Below are 20,925 nucleotides of genomic sequence, written 5' to 3' on the forward strand. Positions count from 1 at the left end.
ATCTGCCTTGGATAAATGCTTTCCTATCACTCATTTCACGTTTTACTTATGAATCAGCCCGAAGATAGAGCAGGAGGGGAAGCACAGAGGATATTCATCTCATTCCAGGCAGAGATTGTCCAATGGGCACCTCCCTTTTGTTCCCACTGCAAAAAAAAAAAAGGGGGGGGGAATGGGTTCCGTGGCCCTGCCCAGCCCCACAGCCCAGGCCCATTTCTGCCTATGGAGCCTCCAGCGAGGGGGGCACCTTAGGATCCTGCCCCAGCGCCCCCATACCCTCCAGAGTGATTTCAGAGAGGTAAGGAGATGGGGAGAGAGAGAGAGAGAAAAAAAAAAAATCCGTGATGAGAGAGAATCATGTCCTGGTTGCCTCCTGCACGCCCCACACTGGGGATCGAGCTCACAACCCGGGTCTGTGCCCTGACCAGGAATCGAACCGTGACTTCCTGGTTGATGCTCAACCACCAAGCCACACAGGGTTCCTTTTCTTTTCTTTTCTTTTCTTTTCTTTTTCCTTTCTTTCTTTATATATATATATATATAGAGAGAGAGAGAGAGAGAGAGAGAGACAGAGAGAGAGAGAGAGATTAATTATTGACTTTTTTACAGAGAGGAAAGAGAGGGATAGAGAGTTAGAAACATCGATGAGAGAGAGTCATTGATCAGCTGCCTCTTGCACACCCCCCACCGGGGATGTGCCCGCAACCAAGATACATGCCCTTGACCGGGATGGAACCTGGGACCTTTCAGTCCACAGGCTGATGATGCTCTATCCACTGAGCCACACCAGTTTTGACCAGGATTCCTTTTCTGATCGCCCTCACAGGGTCTTCACTGTGGGATATGCATTGACAAGTAAGTGTACCTTCTGATGCCCACCGCCCCCCTCTCCCGCCTCTGAGCCTCAGGGGGAGCATACTGGAGCCCCTGTTCTGCATCTCCAGCAGCCGGCCATTAGCCATTCCTGCGAGGACGGTGTCTTCCTCCCGGTTTCTGGGAAAGCAGGGGGTGGGGCGGGCCCCGGCCAGCAGCTCTAAAAGGAGGCATTTGTTCTGGGAGGCTCTCTTATCTGTCTTCCCGAGGCTCGTCCCCACCCCCTCAGCCCGGCTCCTCCACAGCTGGCACTGCCCCCAGGTCTGCATGTGCCCGGCCCCACGGCCCTGGCAGCCAGCCCCCGGCCCTTCCTACCGGTACAGGACAGCTGCACGGATCTGCTTTCTCTACCAGATGAAGGCCTAGCCCCATGGGCGTGGCTCAGTGGTTAGGGATGACCCATGAACCAGGAGGTCACGGTTCGATTCCTGCTCAGGACACAGACCTGGGTTGCGGGATCGGTCTCTGGTCATTGATGTTTCTACCTCTCTCTCTCTCTCCTCTCCCTTCTCTCTGAAATCAACAAAAATACTTTTGTTTGTTTGTTTTTTTATATATCCTCTCCCAAGGATATTTTTCCATTGATTTTTAGGGAGAGCAGAAGAGAGAGGGAGAGACAGAGAGAAATATCGATGTGAGGGAAACACATCAGTTGGTTGCCTCCTGCACACGTGCCCGGATCTGGATGCAGACTGGGGAGGAGCCTGCAGCCAAGGTATGTGCCCTTGACTGGAATCAAATCCGGGACCCTTCAATCCGTAGGCCACCGCTCTATCCACTGAGCCAAACCAGCTGGGGCCGTGGTTGGGCAAACTGTGGCTCACCGAGCCACTTGCGGCTCTTTGGCCCCTTGAGTGTGGCTCTTCCACAAAATACCACGGCCTGGGCGAGTCTGTTTTGAAGAAGTGGCGTTAGAAGAAGTTTACGTTTAAAAAATGTGGCTCTCCAAAGACATTTCAATCGTTGTACAGTTGATATTTGGCTCTGTGGACTCATGAGTTTGCCGACCAATGAGCTAGGGCGATAAACATACAATAAAATAAAATAAAGTAAAATAAAATAAAATAAAATAAAATAAAAATATAGGGCCCTAACCAGTTTTGCTCAGTGGATAGAGCATTGGCCTGCGGACTGAAAGGTCCTGGGTTCGATTCCGGTCAAGGGCATGTACCTTGCTTGCAGGCACATCCCCGGAGGGGGGTGTGCAGGAGGCAGCTGATTGATGTTTCTCTCTCATGGATGTTTCTCTCTCATCGACGTTTCTAGCTCTCTATCCCTCTCCCTTCCTCTCTGTAAAAAATCAATAAAATTATATATTTTTAAAAAACCAATAAAATATATTTAAATAAACAAATAAATAAAATAAAGGGTCGGTATATTTTACGTGGTTGGCGTCAGAGGTTTCGTGGGCACGGTTAGAATGGAGACAGCTGAGTGGCTACGCCGCATGGGGGAGGAGCAATAAGGTCAGAGGGCGCCTTCCTCCCACGGTGCCCACACCCCCACCAGGTGCAGCAGACGCCCTCCGGCCTCCCGTAGACTCTGGCCCTGCCAGCCCGGCCCTGCCCTGCTCCTCTCCGCACCCCAGGCTGGCGTGGTGACTCACCGGTGACCTTGATCCCAGCTGCACCCCCAGCGTGGCAGCCAGCACCTGCCTGGCCCAGCCCTTGGGCACTGATGCTGACGAGACCGTAGAGATGGGCAGCCCCATGTGACCATGGGTTCTTCTATCTTCTAGAAGCTTAATAAAAAGGGGAAGACCGGCCAGGCCAGGGCGTCCCAGGGGTTGAGGCCCCAACGGGCAGACTGCATGCAGCCTGTTTATTTATTTATTTATTTTAAATATACTTTATTGCCAAAACCGGTGTGGCTCAGTGGATAGAGCGTCAGCCTGTGGTCTGAAGGGACCCGGGTTCGATTCTGGTCAAGGGCATGTACCTGGGTTGCGGGCACATCCCCAGTAGGGAGTGTGCAGGAGGCAGCTGGTGGATGTTTCTCTCTCATCGATGTTTCTAACTCTCTATCCCTCTCTCTTTCTTTTATTGTAAATGTAAAACATCAATAAAATATATTATAAAATAAAATATATTTTATTGATTTTCTACAGAGAGGAAAGGAGAGGGATAGAGAGTTGGAAACAGCCATCAGCTGCCTCCTGCACACTCCCTTACTGGGGATGTGCCCACAACCAAGGTACATGCCCTTGACCGGAATCGAACCTGGAACCCTTAAGTCTGCAGGCCGAAGCTCTATCCATTGAGCCACACTGGCTAGGGCTGTGCTATTTCTTTAATGGGCCAATTATTTTGATACTGCCTTTTCCCCACTGAAGGCACCGTCACAGCACCCTTTGCCAGCTCCTACCTCTGGCCAAGACTGCTCCTAACTACCTCACGTCTTAAGAGACGCCAGCTCTGGGCCAGTTGGAGACCAATCTTCACGGGGCACTTTCAGGTGCCAGGCCCCTCCCATACGTCCTCTCAGGTAATCTTTACGATAAGCCTGTCAAGACAGGTTCTAGAATTCTCCCTTCACCCGTGAGAGTCTGAGGATGCACAAGCCAGAGCAACCCTCCTCCCGTTCTGCTCAGCGTGTGAGGGTTCTAACCCAGATCTCAGGCCGCTTGCCTCTACACCATATATTTAAAAAAATAAAAAATAAAAAAAAAAAATAAAAAAAAGTAGAAGGCCAGCCGCCGGGCCAGTGTGGCTTAGTGGTTGAGTGTCCACCTATGAACTTATCACTTTTCTTGTCTTTTTTTTTTTTCTTATGTTTTTTTTTTATTGATTTTTTTTTTTTACGGAGAGGAAGGGAGAGGGATAGAGAGTTAGAAACATCGATGAGAGAGAATCATCGATCAGCTGCCTCCTGCACACCTCCCACTGGGGATGTGCCCGCAACCAAGGCACATGCCCTTGACCAGAATCGAACTGTATTTGGAATTATGTATTTCTCAGGGTACAGAAGTGCTCCTACTAAAAACTGGACAACCCATGGGTCCGGGCTGCTTGACACTACTTGAGCCAATGACGCAAAGATAGCATTGAGTCCTATATGAGCTTTTATTCCAATAATGCAGGTAGCAAAACAAGCACAGAGTAAAAAAAGAATAAAATAAAAATAAAAAGTGTTTCCTCCACGCTGTCAAAAAAACCTAAGAGTGGAGCTCCCATAGACCTGGTGCCAGAGGGGCATCTGTCAGCCATAAAGTTCCCTCCTTCTGAAAACCCTAGAGCCGTGGTCGGCAAACTCATGAGTCCACAGAGCCACACATCAACAGGACAACGATGGAAATGTCTTTGGAGAGCCACATTTTTTAAACTTAAACTCCTTCCAACGCCACTTCTTCAACAGAGACTCTCCCAGGCGGTGGCATTTCATGGAAGAGCCACACTCCAGGGCCAAAGAGCCGCATGTGGCTCGCGAGCCTCAGTTTGCCCACCACCGGGGGCCCTCTCCAGAACAAAACCACTGGGTTTTTGTTCCCAAACTCCCTCTGCGCCTGTCCCTTTAAGAATCTGGTCGAAGTCCTTTTTCCTCTCGCAGCCCCGCCCCCTCACGGTACCGGTCGGAGCGCCCGCCCCCTTTACCCTCCTTACGGGCCCAACGATTGGCTCGGCCTCCGTTCGTCACAGAGGCGTCGCCTCTGATTGGCTGCTGCGGCTTGCGGGCCGGGAGGCGGGGCGGAAGGGCCGGAGAAACTAGTTTGTTGGAGGCGCCGGGGCAGCACCGGGAGCAGCGGCGGCAGCGGCGGCGGCGGTGGCTCGGGCTCCGGGCGAGCCGGGGGAGGGGAGCCGAGCGGCGGCGGAGGAAGTCTGATCGCGGCGACCGGTCGGGGCTGAGCGGGTGGCGGCAGCGGCGGCGCCCCGAGCGGTGAGTACCCACCTGGGCGGTCCGGGCGGGCGCAGCCTCGGGCCGGGGCAGCCGCGATCGGGCACCGGCCTCGGCACTGGTCACCTCCCCGCCCTCCGCCGGGCCCTGTGCCGCCCTCGGGAGCGGCCCGGGGGGTGAGTGCGCCTCGGCGGGGCCGTGTTCCCTAGGCGTCTGCAGGGAGTCGGGGGACAATGGTGCGGGGTTGGGGGTGGGGGGTGGGGACGGGCCCGCAGCCCGGTCCCCGCAGCCGGGTCCCCGCAGCCGCCCCTCAGGCCGCGCGGAGCCTGGGGACCCGGCGGCGGGATGCCTCTGCGCCAGGGAAAGAATTGCTTTTTGCAAATGGATGAGGCGCGCGGGAGCTGGCGACGCTCCCCCCTGGGGAGTGGTTGGTTCAATGAGTTCGCGGACTCGCTCTCTTTCTTTTTTTAAAAAAATATATTTCTTTCTTTCTTTCTTTTTTTTTTTTTTTCTTTACAAAGAGGAAGAGAGGAGGATAGGGAGTTAGAAACATGAATGAAAGAGAAACATCGATCAGCTGCCTCCTGGCACCCCCTCCCCCCCCCACTGGGGATGTGCCTGCAACCAAAGTCCATGCCCTTGACTGGAATCGAACCTGGGACTATTCAGTCCGCAGGGCGACGCTCTATCCACTGAGCCACACCGGTTTCGGCTCGCTCTCTTAAAAAAAAAAAAAAAAAAAAAAAATTGCTATCGATCCTGGAAAGAGGAGGCTGCAAGCGGCCCTGCCCGGCCCGGTCCAGCCAAGTCCCTGCACTCTGGACCCCAAGGGCCAGGGGGCTGCCGGCCTGGGGCTGAGCCGGGCAGAGAGGGGGTTTGCCCAGTGCAGTGCCCACCGCCCCTGTGAGGCCCTCCACTCCCATCTGTCTGTAGATCCCGGGAGCTGCAGAGGCACCCCCTTTGCCCACCGGGTGGCAGCCCCCGAGCCAGCTTCTTCCTCCTCCAGTCAGCTTGTCTCCCCGTGCACCCTCCCCGTCCCCCTATCTTGCCCTGCCTGCTAGACCCCTCACATTTGGGGCGGTCCCCCCCTCTTCCTTGTCAACCCATAGTTACTGGAGTAGCTGTTCCTTTGGACTCGGGGTTGACACCCCTCACCCAGGGTCCCCCAGGCCTTTTTATGCTGCTGCTGCTGCTGCTGCTGCTACAGATCCTCCACATGTCATTCCCATTCTCTCTGAGCAAAGAAAGAAAACCTTCTCTGGGGACTGATCAAAGGGTCCCGGGGCCCGAAGGTCTAGTCTGGCTATTCTTGGGTGCTGCTGGTTTTGCCCTTGGATTGGGGGGTGGGGGGGAAGGAAAGAGGCCCCCTGAGTGTCAGCCTCCCTGGTGAGCCCCTGGGGCTATTAGGTTCACTCTGGCTCTGGGACAGAGGGTGGGAAGTTGTCAGTGGCACTGGGGGGGTTGGAGGGGGGAGAGGCAGGAACCCCCTTTTCTCACCATGGGCCAGACTCCGGGGACTGACGCGGCTCGGATCCTTGGGGACCGTGAGCGTCCGTCTCCCCCTCTCAGGTGGGACTGAAGCTTCCCGGGCCCAGGGGTGCTGTTAGGGCTCCTTAGGGGATGTTGGTGAAGACCAGCGATGGCGACCGGGAAGAGGGAGGACACAAGCTCCCCCCAATCGGGGGCAGGTTTGGCGTTCTGAGTAGGACCAGGCAGGGGTCCCGGGTCCCCCAAGCTGTGCTGGGCCGGCCCATGGAGTCAGCCTTCTCTCAGGCCTGGCAGCTCCGACCGGAGTGATTTGTGTGTCGGAGAGTGACTCCGGGAGATGGGGAATAGGAGCGGGCTGCAGCCGGATCTGTGTGGGGTGCAGAGAGAGGGGCTGTGGGTGACCTGCACACGCCACCTGCCCCTTAATAGCGCCTGGGACCTGTGGGAACCGGGTGTGGGGAGAGGAGAGCAGGAAGGATGGGAGTCTGACTGCCGGGGCCTGGGGCTGTGTGGTTTGCAGTGAGAGGTCTGTGTGTGCGTTTCCCCCTATTTATTATCACTGTGAGGCTTGAGGGAGTCTTACCTAGTGGGGCTTTGTTGACTAGTATTGGTTGATTGTGGGAAGGGTCTTTGTTGGCACCCTGCCCTCAGGGAGATGGTGGCTTCTGGGTGCAGCCTTTCTGCCCAGGGGGTCCTGGGAGAACCCACTCCGCCAGTCCCCAAACCTGCCCATTGCCTGAGTGAGCTAGCCCTCTGGACCAGCCTGCAGGGTGGGTGTGGCCTGGTCAGGGAAGGGGCGGGCCGTGGCCAGACGCAGGCCATTCCATTGGCTGATTGAGGTGCCGGTTTCCATCCTTGGTGGGGACTCCTAATGGAGGTGGCTCAGCTGGGGCTGTTAAAGAGTTTTCCCAGCCAGAGAGCATTGAGCCAGGCCAGCAAGGCAGGGGGAGGGCGCGAACCCCAGCTTTTCCTCCCAGCAGCTCAGCAGGACCCCCCCTCTTATCCATCTGACACCGGGTGAGGGGTGTCAGCCCCGTGTCCACTGCAGGTTCCAGTCTCTCCTGGACCTCCCCACCCTCAGCCAAAGGTGCCAGACTGACCCAGGTCCCCCAGCTGTCAGGAGCTGGGAGCACGCGCTGTGGGGATAGGGGGATGGGGGGCGGGGGGTAGCGGAGGTCTCAGGGATGGAAGGGCTTTGCTCAGTCTCCTCCGAGCAAAGTCAGGGGAAAGGGCACGGGCCTGGGAGCCGGACGGGCGTTCCCACGTGCCTGGGGCCTCAGCCACTACCACACGCTGCTGTGCTGGCGCCAACAGGCGCTCCCTGCTCACCGCGAACCCTTTCCCTCCAGCCCGTCAGTGCCCTTCGGGGTGAAAAGGGGTGGGCGCTGGTGGCCCGCTGACCTGTTCCTAAAAGCGCCCGCTCTGTGGCCTCAGGAATCCGGACCCGTTGGGAAAGGTCACCGTCTTTCCTGCAGATATAGGAGACCCTTCCGGTCAGCCTTCCCCTGCTCCCCACATAGCGCCCCTGCACCCCTGGGTCTCGGCGAGGCTTATCTGTTTCTGTGGGACATCCGTGAGCCCACAGTGGGAAGGGACCCTCACCCTGGAGCCCGAGGACAGAAAGAGCACTTGCGTGGGGAGTCTGAGAGTCCCTCCCTGCCCCTACCCCGGCTGTATGACTTCACGTGGGTCTCCTTACCTTGTGCGGCCTCAGTGTGCTCTTCTGTAGAATGGGTGGATGGATGCTCTTCTGGACGGCGCTTCTCTCGATGGGCAGTTGCGTCGCTGTAAAACCTCAGAAGTCTCTGCAGCCTCTTGCGTTTCTCGTAGTTTTATGAGGCTTGACTTACTGGTTAAGCCTTGTGGGCGGGAAAAGCTCGAGGAACGGCGGACAGAGGGCACAGGGGCTGACCTAGGAGGCAGGAGTCTGCAAGTCTAGTTCCAGGGCTGCTCTGATGTGCTGTGTGGCCTTAGGCAAATCGCCGTCCCTCTCTGGGCCCAATTTGTTCCCAGTCTGCAGAATGAGAGGGGTGCAGCGGGCTGAGCTACCAGTTTCTCTCCCTTTCTTGGTGAGTAAATCACCTCTTCTGCCCTGGTACATGGGAAGGGCCTGCAGGCAGTGGGTGTGCCTGTGGGCGAGGGGCTGGAGAAGCCAGAGGACTGGGTCCAGGCTGCCCCGAGCTGGGCGCAAAGCCAGGTGGCTTGTGGGTGACTCATTTCCCAGGGTCGCTGGGGCAGTCCTGTGAGGGGAGCTGGGCAGCAATGTGGGAGCAGTTTAGGGGAGCCCGTTATGCCTCCCCAGAACAGGTGGGGCCTGAGAAGAGAGATGGACAAAGAGCTCCCAAGAGCAAGAGGGATTGAGGGGAGCCCCAGAGACTTCCCTGCAAGACCAGTTGGGTGGCTCCTCCCACAAGGAGGGGGAGGCGCTGAGCTGGTTCGGGGAGGATGTCTGCTGCACCAGAGCTGAGGCAGGGGCGCTGGCCTTGTTGTCACTCTCACCCACCTCCGTCCGCCAGGAAGGCTGGGATTGGCAGAGGAGGGTGCTGGCGTCGGATGGAAACCCACAGCCTGTCCCGCTCTGCCTGCTGACCACCCATCGCTCCAGCTGAACGGAATGCCTTTCCTCGTTAAGTCAGAGCAGCTTTAGGGGGAGCTGCCGGCCAGGTTTGCCGAGGGCCAGGCCGGAGGTGTCTGGCCAGGATGGAGGGCCAGGAGACAGAGGCTGTCTTTCTAGCAAGCCTCGGGGCCTGGGAGACCCTGGTCCGGAGGCCACCCCTTTCCCGCGGTGATGTTGGGCTCACAGTGCAAATGGGCCACGTCTCCCGGTCCAGGGTCCCCACCTGGCAAGTGCAGATGGCCCCCGGACCGGAGGGAGGCTGAGGCGGGGATGAGCAGAGAAGACACTCAGATCAGTGCCTCGTCCATAGCGAGTCCTCGTAAGGACAGTCTATCACGATAGTACTATCATTGCCACCCATCCCTGGGCGGTCATTTCCCCTTGTTTGCGAATAACAGCATTGGGCCATGTGCTGGGGTTGTACTCCTGGGAGTGGGTGAAGTCATGTGACTGGTGTTGGCCAGTTAGGTGGGAGCAGGAGCAACGAGTGTCCCTCCAGGCCTCGCACGGAACTGTCCGTGCCACCCACACTTCCCAAGGTGCTCTCTCTCGTTTCTCTCTGGCCCAGTGGCTGCTCTGTCACCTGGGTCCCCGGGAGCAACAGTGATGAGAGAGGTGCCCCCCCCCCACTGGAACTACGATGCATGTACAATAATATGAGCAGATCAATCAATCTCTGTCCTCTAATGCCACCGAGATTTGGGGGTGTTTGTCGCTGCAGCGCAACCTAACCCGCCCTGACTAAAACCTCCCAGTCAGAACCTCCACAGGCTGTGGGTCCACACGGCAGGCATGCTGTGGTTTGGCTCCCCTCCCGACCACAGTTCCTTACCCATTCTTTGCAACACGTGTTGCCACATCCCTCACTGGGGTTTCACCCCTTACCTCCTGCCCGCGCCTTCTCCGGGAAAGCCAGCCAGCCAGCCCGGCGCTCTGGGCAAGGCCAGCGCCGTGCGGCCCTTCCTCTCCAGAAGCGATGCGTCCGCAGCATTTTATCAGCTTGCAGGGCCAGCTCCGGAGCCACCGGAGGCTGCTGCCTGCCCGCCCACCCGGGGCCGGCCATCAATCACGGGAGCTAAAGTGGCTGCCTTCGGTCAAGTGTGCTTAACACGCGGGTGCATTAAGTAAGAAGCTGGGCCCGCCCCTCTGGGTCTGCTGGGACCCCCCTCTCCCCCCCTCCCAGGCCTTGGCTGCAGGCAGATGGGGGGCTGTGTGAAGGGTGATGTCAGGACGTCCCGCCCACCTGGGACTCTGTGTATGAGGCTCATTGGAGAGAGCAGCGGGAACCAGGTTGTCTCCGGGTGTGGAGGCGACATCCCAGGAGCTGCCTGAAGAGGAATGGCATTGCAACACCCTCACCCAGCCCCCAGCCTGGCGGTGCTCCAGCCCCTCATCCCCTGCAGGGGAGATGGGGGTGAGGTGAGGCAAGGATCGCAAGGGAGGGGTGGGGCCGGGGCTGAGGCGGGGCCCACTGGCAACCAGCAGGCTCACCCCGTGAAAGCGGAGGCATGCGTTATATAACGCTCAGTCCTGCAGCCTCGAAACCTTTCACCAAAAAAAAAAAAAAGCTGGAAAGTAAAATAGAAATCAATCCACAATAGATATGAACAATCCTAACCCATCACATTTTCAATGCAGACCAGGGCACATATCCCTTTTGGACGATGTATACGTTTTTCTGTGAAGGAGCGGCCTCCGGGAGGCAGAACAGCCGGAGAAAGGCCCCATTGTCCCCGGAGCGGCCGCGTATCTGGAGTGATCTGTGGCCCTGATTCAGTCACAGCGGTCATACCAATTTTCCTTTCCATTAACAATTAGATTTGTGTGCTTAATAGGCTGCTTCGTTTGTTTTCCACTTGAAAATTGGAAGGATGGATACAGCCGCGCCCCAGGGGCCCTCGCAGCTGGGGGAGGGGGGGGCGGCCTCTGAGCCAGCGCGGCACTCGTGGTGGGTCCGCCCTCAGTGCCAGCCTGGGCTGTGGCCCCGGGCAGCCCCGCATGTGTGTGGTGTGTGACTGGTGCCTCAGTCCCTGTCATTACGGTGGCTGGGAGTGACCCAGATCCAGCCGGCCCGACAGAAAAAAAAAAAAAATATATATATATATATATAGCGTTTTTTTCCTGATTGTCAAAATACTATCCAGTCATGAATGGATCAAACCCCTTACAAACGACTAGGCAGTGAAAATGTGCCTTATTCCCGGTGGGAAGTAGGGCTGGGGCAGGGGTTGGGAATGACTGCCGGGTTCTCCCTTCAGCGACATTGGTAAGGACGGCAACCAGACTAAGGCAGCTGGCGGGGTAGGCTTGCTAAGGCCCAGCTGCTCCGAACGCTCACAAGGCAGTGACTGTTGCCATCATCCCATTATGGCAGGGGAAAAAAAGATTAAAAAAAAAAGTGGACCAAGAGAGGCATGTTAACTTTCCCGAGGTCACACAGCAGTGGCTGAGCTGTCTTCGGGGGCCCCGAGCCTAACAAACCACTGGCATCGAGGACCTTTGACCTTCCTGGCACCGAGGAGGACCTTTGACCTTTGCTTCTGGCGGGTTTGTCACAGTTCTGTCAGATGCTGGCTGCCTCCCCCTCCTGGCCTCCCGCCCGTCTTGTTTGCACGCGTGCATGTGTGTTGTACATGCGTGCTGCACGGCCCAGCAGTTAAGACCCTGGAAGCTGCTGTGGCCGCTCTGGTGCATTTTTCTCCCAGCACACGGGCCAGTCCCTGCTAACTGCCGCTCTCAGTAAAGCAGGGGAGTGTTTCTGCGGGCCTTGCCCCTTCGCTATTCTGTTTCTGTGCTTTCAGTGAACTTCCGAGGCCGGGAGCCGTGGAAACACTGTTATTTGGTGGCCGAGAGCTTTCTCTGCTGGTGGGGCCGCCGTGGGGAGTGGGGTGCTGCCCGAGGTCCCTCAGGGCCTCCAGACAGATGGCAGCTGCCACTCCGGGGCATGGCGGCGCCCTGCAATTACAGCTGTGCCTTAAACCCGTCGGAGCCAGACGACGCTCCTATCCACTGGGAGTCCTCCACACTGCCCGCCCCCCTCAGCCCTCTCCTTCCCCCCGCGCGGAGCACAGACCAGAGGGCACCTCGGGACAGGGTGGACGGAGTCACCGGGTGAGAGGCCACATTTTGCAAAGAGTCTGATGACAGGAGCCGGAGCGAGGATTTAGCAATCACAGCGCCATTCGGGGAAAGGTGTTGCAGGGTCCGGAATTCAGATTGGGCAACTCGGCTCTGGGTTGGGGTGCAGCCTGCGGGCCGGCCTCTGCTTTCCATGACACTGGTCCCAGGGCCAGGCTTGGAGATCCCAGCCTGTGTGGCTCAGTGGTTGAGCATCAACATATGAACCAAGGAGGTTCACCACCATTCACTTCTGGGTCAGGGCACAGGCTCAGGTTGCGGGCTCAATCCCCGTTATGGGGTGTGCAGGAGGCAGCCATCCATGATTCTCATCATTGATGTTTCTCTCTCTCTCTCCCACTCCTGTCCTCTTTCTGAAATCAATAAAAATATATATTTTTTAAAAAGTCCTGTTGGCAGCCACTCGCCTGGGCTCCTCCTGTGAGGGGAGTTTGGGGTTTGGCTCTGGGAGGAAACTGCAGGGAGGAAACTGAGTCCCTTTCCCGCACGGGCCCCACCTCTGGACGCCCTCTTGCGCCACCTGCGTTGCGTGTGCCCTGCCGAGGAGTCAGCGATCTGGGCTGGCGTTTAGACGCCTGGGCAGACTCAGGGAGGTATGAGCGACTGAGCTGTGTGGTTCTGGGGTGAGGACCATTCCCCTCACCCTCCTGTGAATCTGACTGGCACCCTCCCCTGCAAGGGAGATCCGCTAGCCCCGCCTTCCGGGCTCCCAGCGGCCCCACCCGCCCCTGCCCCACTCCTGGTGACTCCGCCCTGCTGAGGTCTGGGCAGAATCCAGGGCAGCCTGGGTTGTGTGGCTCTGGGGCGGTGGCCGCTCATCCTGCCTTCCCCAAGCCTGGCTGGCACCTCACCCGCCCGGGATCCCTGGGACCCGTCCTCCCCGCTCCCGCAGCCCCACCCGCTGAGCCGGGGCTCCTCTGGGCAGAGCTGGGACCCCCGTGTCATGCGTTGCACGGCTCTAGGGCGGGCACTGAGCCAGACTGTGGTCTGTCTGGGCCCGATAAACTGCTGACCTCACCCTGACAGCCCCACCCCGCCCACCAGAGTTGTTTGGGCACCCAGAGGGTGGCAGCTGGACTTGGGTTACCAGGCAGAGGCGGATCTCGGGGGACCTTGGGACTCTTGTTGGCCTGCCCCTGACCCCAGGGGCCGGACATCCAGCCTGCGACCAAGGTAGGTGCCCTTGACGGGAATTGAATCCGGGACCCTTCAATCCTCGGGCTGACTGACGCTCTCTCCGCTGAGCCACACCGGCCAGGGTTATTTGCCTGTGTTGTTTTTTTTTTTTTGTAGCCATGGGAGGCACAGCTTGGACCCTCCCTGGGGTGGCTCATAACCAGTTTGGCTCCAGAGTAGACCCAAACTTGGGAGAGCAAAACCAGTTTTCTGAGGGTGGATGAAAACTCTTAGAAAACTGGCTGGCCCTAAGCACCCGTGTGGCCCTCAGGATGGAGTCAGTTGACATGAGGGACAGAGCTGAGCAGAGAGGAGGGGTCGGGGACGGGCAGGCCACAGGGGAATCAGGGTTTCCTGCATCAGGAATGGCCCTTCTTGCCCTTGCTGGTGTGGCTCAGTGGATAGAGCATCGGCCTGTGGACTGAAGGGTCCCGGGTCCGATTCCAGTCAGGGGCACGTTCATTGGTTGCGGGCACATCCCCAGTAGGGGGCGTGCAGGAGGCAGCTGATGGGTGTTTCCAACTCTCATGGATGTTTCTAGCTCTCTATCCCTCTCCCTTCCTCTCTGTAAAAAAATCAATAAAATATATTTTTTTTAAAAATCAGCCAAAACCGGTTTGGCTCAGTGGATAGAGTGTCGGCCTGCGGACTGAAGGGTCCTGGGTTCGATTCCAGTCAGGGGCATGGACCTTGGTTGCGGGCACATCCCCAGTAGGGCGTGTGCAGGAGGCAGCTGGTGGATGTTTCTAACTCTGATGGATGTTTCTAACTCCCTATCTCTCTTCCTTCCTGTCAAAAAAATATATATATATTTTTTTAAATCAGCCAAAAACCGGTTTGGCTCAGTGGATAGGGCATCGGCCTGCGGACTGAAGGGTCCTGGGTTCGATTCCAGTCAAGGGCATGGACCTTGGTTGCGGGCACATCCCCAATAGGGGGCGTGTGCAAGAGGCAGCTGGTGGATGCTTCTAACTCTCATGGATGTTTCTAGCTCTCCATCCCTCTCCCTTCCATAAAAACAAGAGAGGGCCGCTCTGACCCATGTCCCGTTCCCCCCCTCCCCCCCCAGGTCGGCCCAGCATGTCGGTCAGCGTGCACGAGACCCGCAAGTCGCGGAGCAGCACAGGCTCCATGAACGTCACCCTCTTCCACAAGGCCTCGCACCCGGACTGCGTGCTGGCCCACCTCAACACGCTGCGCCAGCACCGCATGTTCACGGACGTCACGCTGTGGGCGGGCGAGCGCGCCTTCCCCTGCCACCGGGCCGTGCTGGCCGCCTCCAGCCGCTACTTCGAGGCCATGTTCAGCCACGGGCTGCGGGAGAGCCTGGACGACGCCGTCAACTTCCGGGACAACCTGCACCCCGAGGTGCTGGAGCTGCTGCTGGACTTCGCCTACTCGTCCCGCGTGGCCCTCAGCGAGGAGAACGCCGAGTCGCTGCTGGAGGCGGGCGACATGCTGCAGTTCCACGACGTGCGGGACGCGGCCGCCGAGTTCCTGGAGAAGAACCTGTCTCCCGCCAACTGCCTGGGCATGGCGCTGCTGTCCGACGCCCACCAGTGCCGCCGGCTGCACGAGCTGGCCTGGCGCATGTGCCTGGCCCACTTCGACACGGTGCGGCAGGGCGAGGACTTCGCCGGGCTGCCCAAGGACAAGCTGCTGGACCTCATCTCCAGCGACGAGCTGGAGGCGGAGGACGAGGGGGCCGTGCTGGACGCCGTGCTGCGCTGGGTGCGGCACGACCCCGGCGGGCGGCGCGCCCACCTGCCCGAGCTGCTGCGGGGGGTGCGGCTCGCCCTGCTGCCCTCCGACCGCCTGGCCGAGGCCGCGGCCCGCGAGGCCCCGCTGCTGGCGGGCGAGGGCGCGCGGCGGGTGCTGGACGAGGCGCTGCGCTGCAAGCGCCGGATCCTGCAGAACGACGGTGTGGTGACCAGCCCCTGCGCCCGGCCCCGCAAGGCGGGCCACACGCTGCTCATCCTGGGCGGCCAGACCTTCATGTGCGACAAGGTGTACCAGGTGGACCACAAGGCCAAGGAGATCATCCCCAAGGCCGACCTGCCCAGCCCCCGCAAGGAGTTCAGCGCCTCGGCCATCGGCTGCAAGGTGTACGTGACGGGCGGCCGTGGCTCCGAGAACGGCGTGTCCAAGGACGTGTGGGTGTACGACACGGTGCACGAAGCGTGGTCCAAGGCGGCGCCCATGCTCATCGCCCGCTTCGGCCACGGCTCGGCCGAGCTGGAGAACCGCCTGTACGTGGTGGGCGGCCACACGTCGCTGGCGGGCGTCTTCCCCGCGTCCCCGTCCGCGTCCCTCAAGCAGGCGGAGCGGTACGACCCCGGGGCCAACAAGTGGAGCATGGTGGCCCCGCTGCGGGACGGCGTGAGCAACGCGGCCGTGGTGAGCGCCAAGCTGAAGCTCTTCGTGTTCGGCGGCACCAGCATCCACCGGGACATGGTGTCCAAGGTGCAGTGCTACGACCCCGCCGAGAACCGCTGGACCATCCGGGCCGAGTGCCCGCAGCCCTGGCGGTACACGGCGGCCGCCGTGCTGGGCAGCCAGATCTTCATCATGGGCGGCGACACGGAGTTCACGGCCGCCTCCGCCTACCGCTTCGACTGCGAGACCAACCAGTGGACGCGCGTCGGGGACATGACGGCCAAGCGCATGTCCTGCCACGCGCTGGCCTCGGGCAACAAGCTGTACGTGGTGGGCGGCTACTTCGGGACCCAGCGCTGCAAGACCCTGGACTGCTACGACCCCACGGCCGACACGTGGAGCTGCGTCACCACCGTGCCCTACTCGCTCATCCCCACGGCCTTCGTCAGCACCTGGAAGCACCTGCCCGCCTGAGGGCCCCTGCCAGCCAGCCAGGTGAGCCCCCCCCCCCCCCCCCCGGCACGGTCTGGCCCCCTCCGGGAGGGGCAGCGGGTGACGGGGGGCAGAGGAAGGGTCCTGGGATCCTTTATCAGAGCCAACGCCTGCCTGCGCCTTCCTTGCAGGTGACCCCTCTGCCGAATGGGGTACGGCCTTAGGATGGAGGGGGGTGGTTCCCAGACATGGCTGCCTGTCAGAACCACCAGGCTCGTCTGACATTGGCACTGAGTCTAGGCCAGTCTGCCAAGTCCAAGGGCACTCGCCAAGCCACGGTGTTCGCACTCTGACACCAGCTGCAGGCTAGGGGCTTCCCAGAATGCACTGAGGGCTGTAGTTCAGGGTCATGTCTCATGACAGGGACAGGACGTAGAGTAAGATCAGCTACGGGCAGAGGGTCACAGCCCACAGCGCCCCCTCCCTGTGGAGTCAGGACTGGCCTCAGAGAGGGACCCCGCCCCACCCTCAGCCAACACGCTGCTCTCCGGCGTGACCTGGGTCACCTCCCAGAGCCAGGGGCAAAGGGCAGCCCTCTGTTTGGACAAGGCCACACCCCAGGCCACGTGAGCCAGGGCCTCCCGTGTGCAGCCGCTGGGAGAGACCCAGCCCCGTGAGAAAGAGCGGGCAGGTGCTGGGTTGGAGCTGGGCACCCCGGGAAGCAGTGGGGGTGCCAGGGCCTTGGGGGCAGGTGCCTGGGACCGCCCGCCTCTTACCTGCCGGCCGGGTGGGGACGGGGGCCGAGGCAGCGTGAGGCCTCCTCGGGCACGTGTCCACGTGGGCGCCATCCAGCCTGGCCTCTGTTGCTCCGCAGGCTCTGCATGCCTCCCCACGTCACGGCGGCAGCTGTCACAGGGCCCGGCTCTGCCTGCCACAGCGGGAAGCCCGGCGCTCCGAGAGCCGCCACCAGCCCTGGGAGCCGCTCTGCGTTTTAGACGAGAAGAGACGCCGCCTCCGGCCGGGGTGTCTGCCTGAGGCCTTCCCGTTCTGCAGCGGTTTTGGGGGAGAGGATCCCCCAGAGGGGCGGGCGCACACCGGGCTGCCTCTGGCTCCGGAGGACGCATTTGCAGGACTGTGAGGTCACCTGTTTCCGCAAGTCCTGGACGGGGCCTGGGCAGGCACAGAGGAGCCCGGGATGGGGGCAGCACCGCCCGCAGCCCGTGACTCACGTCCCTGTCCCTGCTGGGGGTCACCCGCAGAGGGCGTTCCAGGCCTCGGGGAGACGGCCAGCAGGACTGAGGGCAGAAACCTGCGGGGCGACCTCAGTGACCTCCACGAGGCTTCACTGGCGATGACCCCGGGGCAGCTGGGTTTAAGACGAACCTCCTGGCCCCTCCCCAGAGCTGGGCTTGCCCTTGGGACCTTGCTACCTCCCTCCCGGTCAGGCTGGCCACGACCCATCACACAGCAGGACCCAGGACCTTGGGTACCACATGCCACTGGACAGGGGTGCCGCCCCTCCTCAGAGCACATCACAAGCACCAGCAATGCCCCGACTCCTGATGGGGACCCTGAGACCCAGGACATCCCCCAGCGCTGGACGCATCTCAATGCAGAGGTCAGCCACGAGGTCACCGCTCAGACCCCGCCGGCCCCTGGCACCCCGGCCTTCCAGCCGGGAACTGGACCTGCACCATCTGCCCCCGGGCTCACAAAGCCCGCTCCGTCCCCAGAGAACAGCCAGACATCTGTTCCTGGTGTATCCCAACCCCGCCCGACCCTCCCAGCCCCTCCATGCAGGCCCCAGCCTGGGGGCTTCTCTTGGGGACTTGGATCCGAAGTGGGGTTCCCTCACTGATGCGCCCCAGCTGCCTGCCCCTCGGGAATGTCTGAGAGCAGAAGGTGCACCTCCAGTCTTCAGACTCTCCTGTTCCCTCTCTGCCCCCCTGCAGCCAGGGGCCCCACCCCAGGAGATGGCTCTGCTGGGCCCTGCCCGTCAGCTGCTGAGCTGAGCTCAGCACGCGTCTCACAGCACAAAGGACCTCTCTCGGGTGCTCTCCCTGGTGGGACCTCTCTCCGTTTCTAAGTTAATAAATGAATTGAGTGAGGATGTTCTTGCTTTCTTTGGGCTCTGGGCCCGTCTTGGGGGACACGGTCACCCCTCCAGGCGGGGCTGGGGGTCTGCCCCTCCTGGGAACGAGGGGAGGCTCGGCCCAGGTCCCCCGGCACCCAGATCTCAGAGCTCCCCGTTACGCGGGTTGTTTGGCCGTTGTGTCCCTGGGTTCTGACACTGTCCCCGTTCTCCCGAGAGTCACCGCCTCCTGGAGAAGCTCTGTCGTGAGCGCTCACTGGAGAAATGCCATCATCTCCGCACGCTCCTGCCTATGCCTCCGAGCTCCCAGCGGACACTCATTTGTGTGAAATAACAAGCGCATCAAGGCGGGAGCGTTACCCCCAGCCGCTGCCGCTGCAGCTGGTGTGGCTCAGTGGTTGAGCGTCGACCTATGAACCAGGAGGTCACGGTTCAGTCAATCCCCATTCAGGCCAGCCGATGGATGTCCGTCTCTCATCGCTGATGTTTCCTATCTCTCCCTTTTTCTGAAATCAATAAGGAAATACTTGAAAGTTATTTTACAAAAAAGAACGATTCTAGAAAGAAAAGGCATTCCAAATGTTTGTCAAAGGGGAGTCAAGGGGAACCCTTTGGACCAAAGGCAAGGCTGGGCGGACCGAGGTTGTCCAGGCAACTGCCCGGCTCCAACTTTGCAGCTGGGGGCGGGGAGGAGGGGGTTCAGGGACCCTCCCAGGGAGGTTTCAGCTGGTCTGTTCCTAGGAGCTCATTCCAGTCACTCCCCTCCCCCCAGTCAGCTCTCCCCTCCAGACACAGTTCCCAGGGGGCCTTCCTGGGACCCTCTCCCCACACCCCTTCCGATAGGGTTTCCCACGGAGGCGGCGAGCCCCACAAAGGCGCCAGGAGGGAGGCAGGCTTGACCCTGAACTCTGTGGGGACTATTTCTAGCAGAGCAGAGCGACAATTAGCATATGAAAGGAGCTTGGGGCCCGGCCAGGCTGTGACTGGGATACCAAATGTGGCTGGAGACTGGTAGGGGAGGGAGTGGGAAGGGCATATGGGGCCCTGCCACCTGCATTTTCTGAATTGGGTGCAGAGCGACCCCAGCCAAGCCCCCTTTCCCACTGTGCCACCCCTGGAATGGCAGGGCAGTGCCCACGGGGCTGGCCTTGCCATCCACGTGATCGGAAGCTTCCAGGAACAGAAACTGTGGGAAGGGAGGCCCCTGGGAGGGACTTGTCACTGACAAGGCGACATTGAGGCTACTAGGGGATGAGGTGCCCAGGTGTCCGACACGTCTTCTGTCTTATTTCTGAGGCCCTGCAGCTCAGCTGACCTCGGTTCTGCCTGTTACTGCCTCCGAGGAAAAGAAAACCTGTGTTCTGCATTTTCCCCTCTCCCCGAAAGCTCTGTTCTGGCCTTAATAATTTTTTTTTTTAATTGACTTTTTACAGAGAGGAAGGGAGAGGAATAGAGAGTTGGAAACATCGATGAGAGAGAAACATCGATCAGCTGCCTCCTGCACACCCCCCACACTGGGGATGTGCCCGCAACCAAGGTACAAGCCCCTGACCGGAATCGAACCCGGGACCCCTCAGTCCGCAGGTGCCCACGCTCTATCCACTGAGCCAAACCAGTCAAGGGCTTTTCTGGCCTCTTGGCTTCCTTTTATTTCTGACTCAGATTTCTGCCCTGGGCATTAGTTACCAACTTCCTGTCCGGGCAGAGCCTTTGCTGCAACCCAATCTGAGGCGGTTTGCACGCCCCGACTCTCCTTCAGGCACGGGACCTGCGGACAGAAAAATGCCACGTCTGTGGGAGCCACTCGGCAGCCGGCTCCGTGCTGGGGCCCGGGCTCTGGGCCTGCAGGGTCCCTGGGGAGCAGGAGGGTCCCGCAGCCCTGGCGAATGGAAGGACAGATGGAACCTCCTCGAGCTTCTTGCCTCCCAGACAGACCCCCATCCCCGGCCTCAAACGCAAGGCCCACGGGAGGCCTTGCTGGGTGGGGCAGGCACTCAGGAGGGTAGGGGATGCGCAGTCGCAGTGACAGCCAAGGGCGGTGAGTGGGTGGGAAGGGTCCCGTGTGTCACTGTCTGGGGGGTGAGGGTGGGGGCGGGGAGGCAGTTATTGCCAAGGCTAGAGAAGACTTTAAAAAAAAACATATACTTTTTCTTGATTTCAGAGAGGGAGAGGGAAAAAGAAACATCAGTGATGAGAATCACTGATCAGCTGCCTCTGACTGGGCGCTCTGGCAGGCGTTTCTTCTTCCCGTTGTTTCCAGGAGCTTGTAAGTGGCAAAGCCAAGCTCCCAGGCGGCTTTGCATGGCACCACAGGGCACAGGGCACCGTGCCCTGGGTCCAGGGGGACCGGGGGGCCTCTCGCAGGAGCGGCAGGCCCGGCTCCCACGGGCGGCTGGACACAGCCCCTCGCTGCGGTGGGCGGCAGCTGATTCTCCGTGGAGCCCGAGTTCCGTGATCAAATCCAGCTGATCCCGGTGGGGCTCGAGGCAAATAAGATTTTCCTTCCTGAAGCAGGTTGTGACAGCTGCCCTGTTTGTGGAGAGTGGGATGGGGGTGGAGAAAACGAGCAAAGGCAGGCAAATTCACCGTCTTTTCCCAGAGGATCCTCTAGCAAAGGGCATCTTCCACTACAGCGATTGAACTGGGGAGAGTTTCTACAATTGGCTCCCCCGGGGTTTGCAGTCCGGCTGTAGCAAGAGTGGGAGTCCCCGAGGAGCCACCAGCGCTCCAGGCTCTCGGGTTCCTGTCCCTAAACGCAGACTTGGGTTCCACTGGAAGGAGGCTCTCCTCGGAGCTGGGGAGGAGTCCCCCTTCACCAGAGTATCTCCCGCCAGCCCAGACCCAGGACGGACAGCAACACAACCGGCCGCAGCGGAGACGTCAAGAACATTTATTTGTTTGG

General features: G+C 59.8%; 1 protein-coding gene across 2 annotated transcripts; it reads left to right on the top strand.

Moving 5' to 3' along the window:
• The first annotated feature begins 4,634 nt into the window (after window positions 1–4,634).
• Window positions 4,635–16,915, top strand: KLHL25 (kelch like family member 25). 2 transcript variants are annotated; one of them, XM_045572007.1, is made up of 3 exons: window positions 4,635–4,746; window positions 14,193–15,994; window positions 16,806–16,915. In XM_045572007.1, exon 2 carries the CDS (start codon window positions 14,204–14,206, stop codon window positions 15,971–15,973), a length of 1,770 nt encoding a protein of 589 aa, XP_045427963.1. In that variant the 5' UTR covers window positions 4,635–4,746; window positions 14,193–14,203; the 3' UTR covers window positions 15,974–15,994; window positions 16,806–16,915. The 2 variants fall into 2 exon arrangements, with proteins under 2 accessions (XP_045427963.1, XP_036267671.1); XM_036411778.2 differs by lacking the exon at window positions 4,635–4,746 and adding an exon at window positions 13,043–13,120 and having other exon boundaries at window positions 14,193–15,987; window positions 16,803–16,890.
• The last annotated feature ends 4,010 nt before the right edge of the window (window positions 16,916–20,925 follow it).

Source organism: Pipistrellus kuhlii, unplaced genomic scaffold (genome assembly GCF_014108245.1).
Source record: "Pipistrellus kuhlii isolate mPipKuh1 unplaced genomic scaffold, mPipKuh1.p scaffold_m20_p_42, whole genome shotgun sequence".
Taxonomy (NCBI): Eukaryota; Metazoa; Chordata; class Mammalia; order Chiroptera; family Vespertilionidae; genus Pipistrellus; species Pipistrellus kuhlii.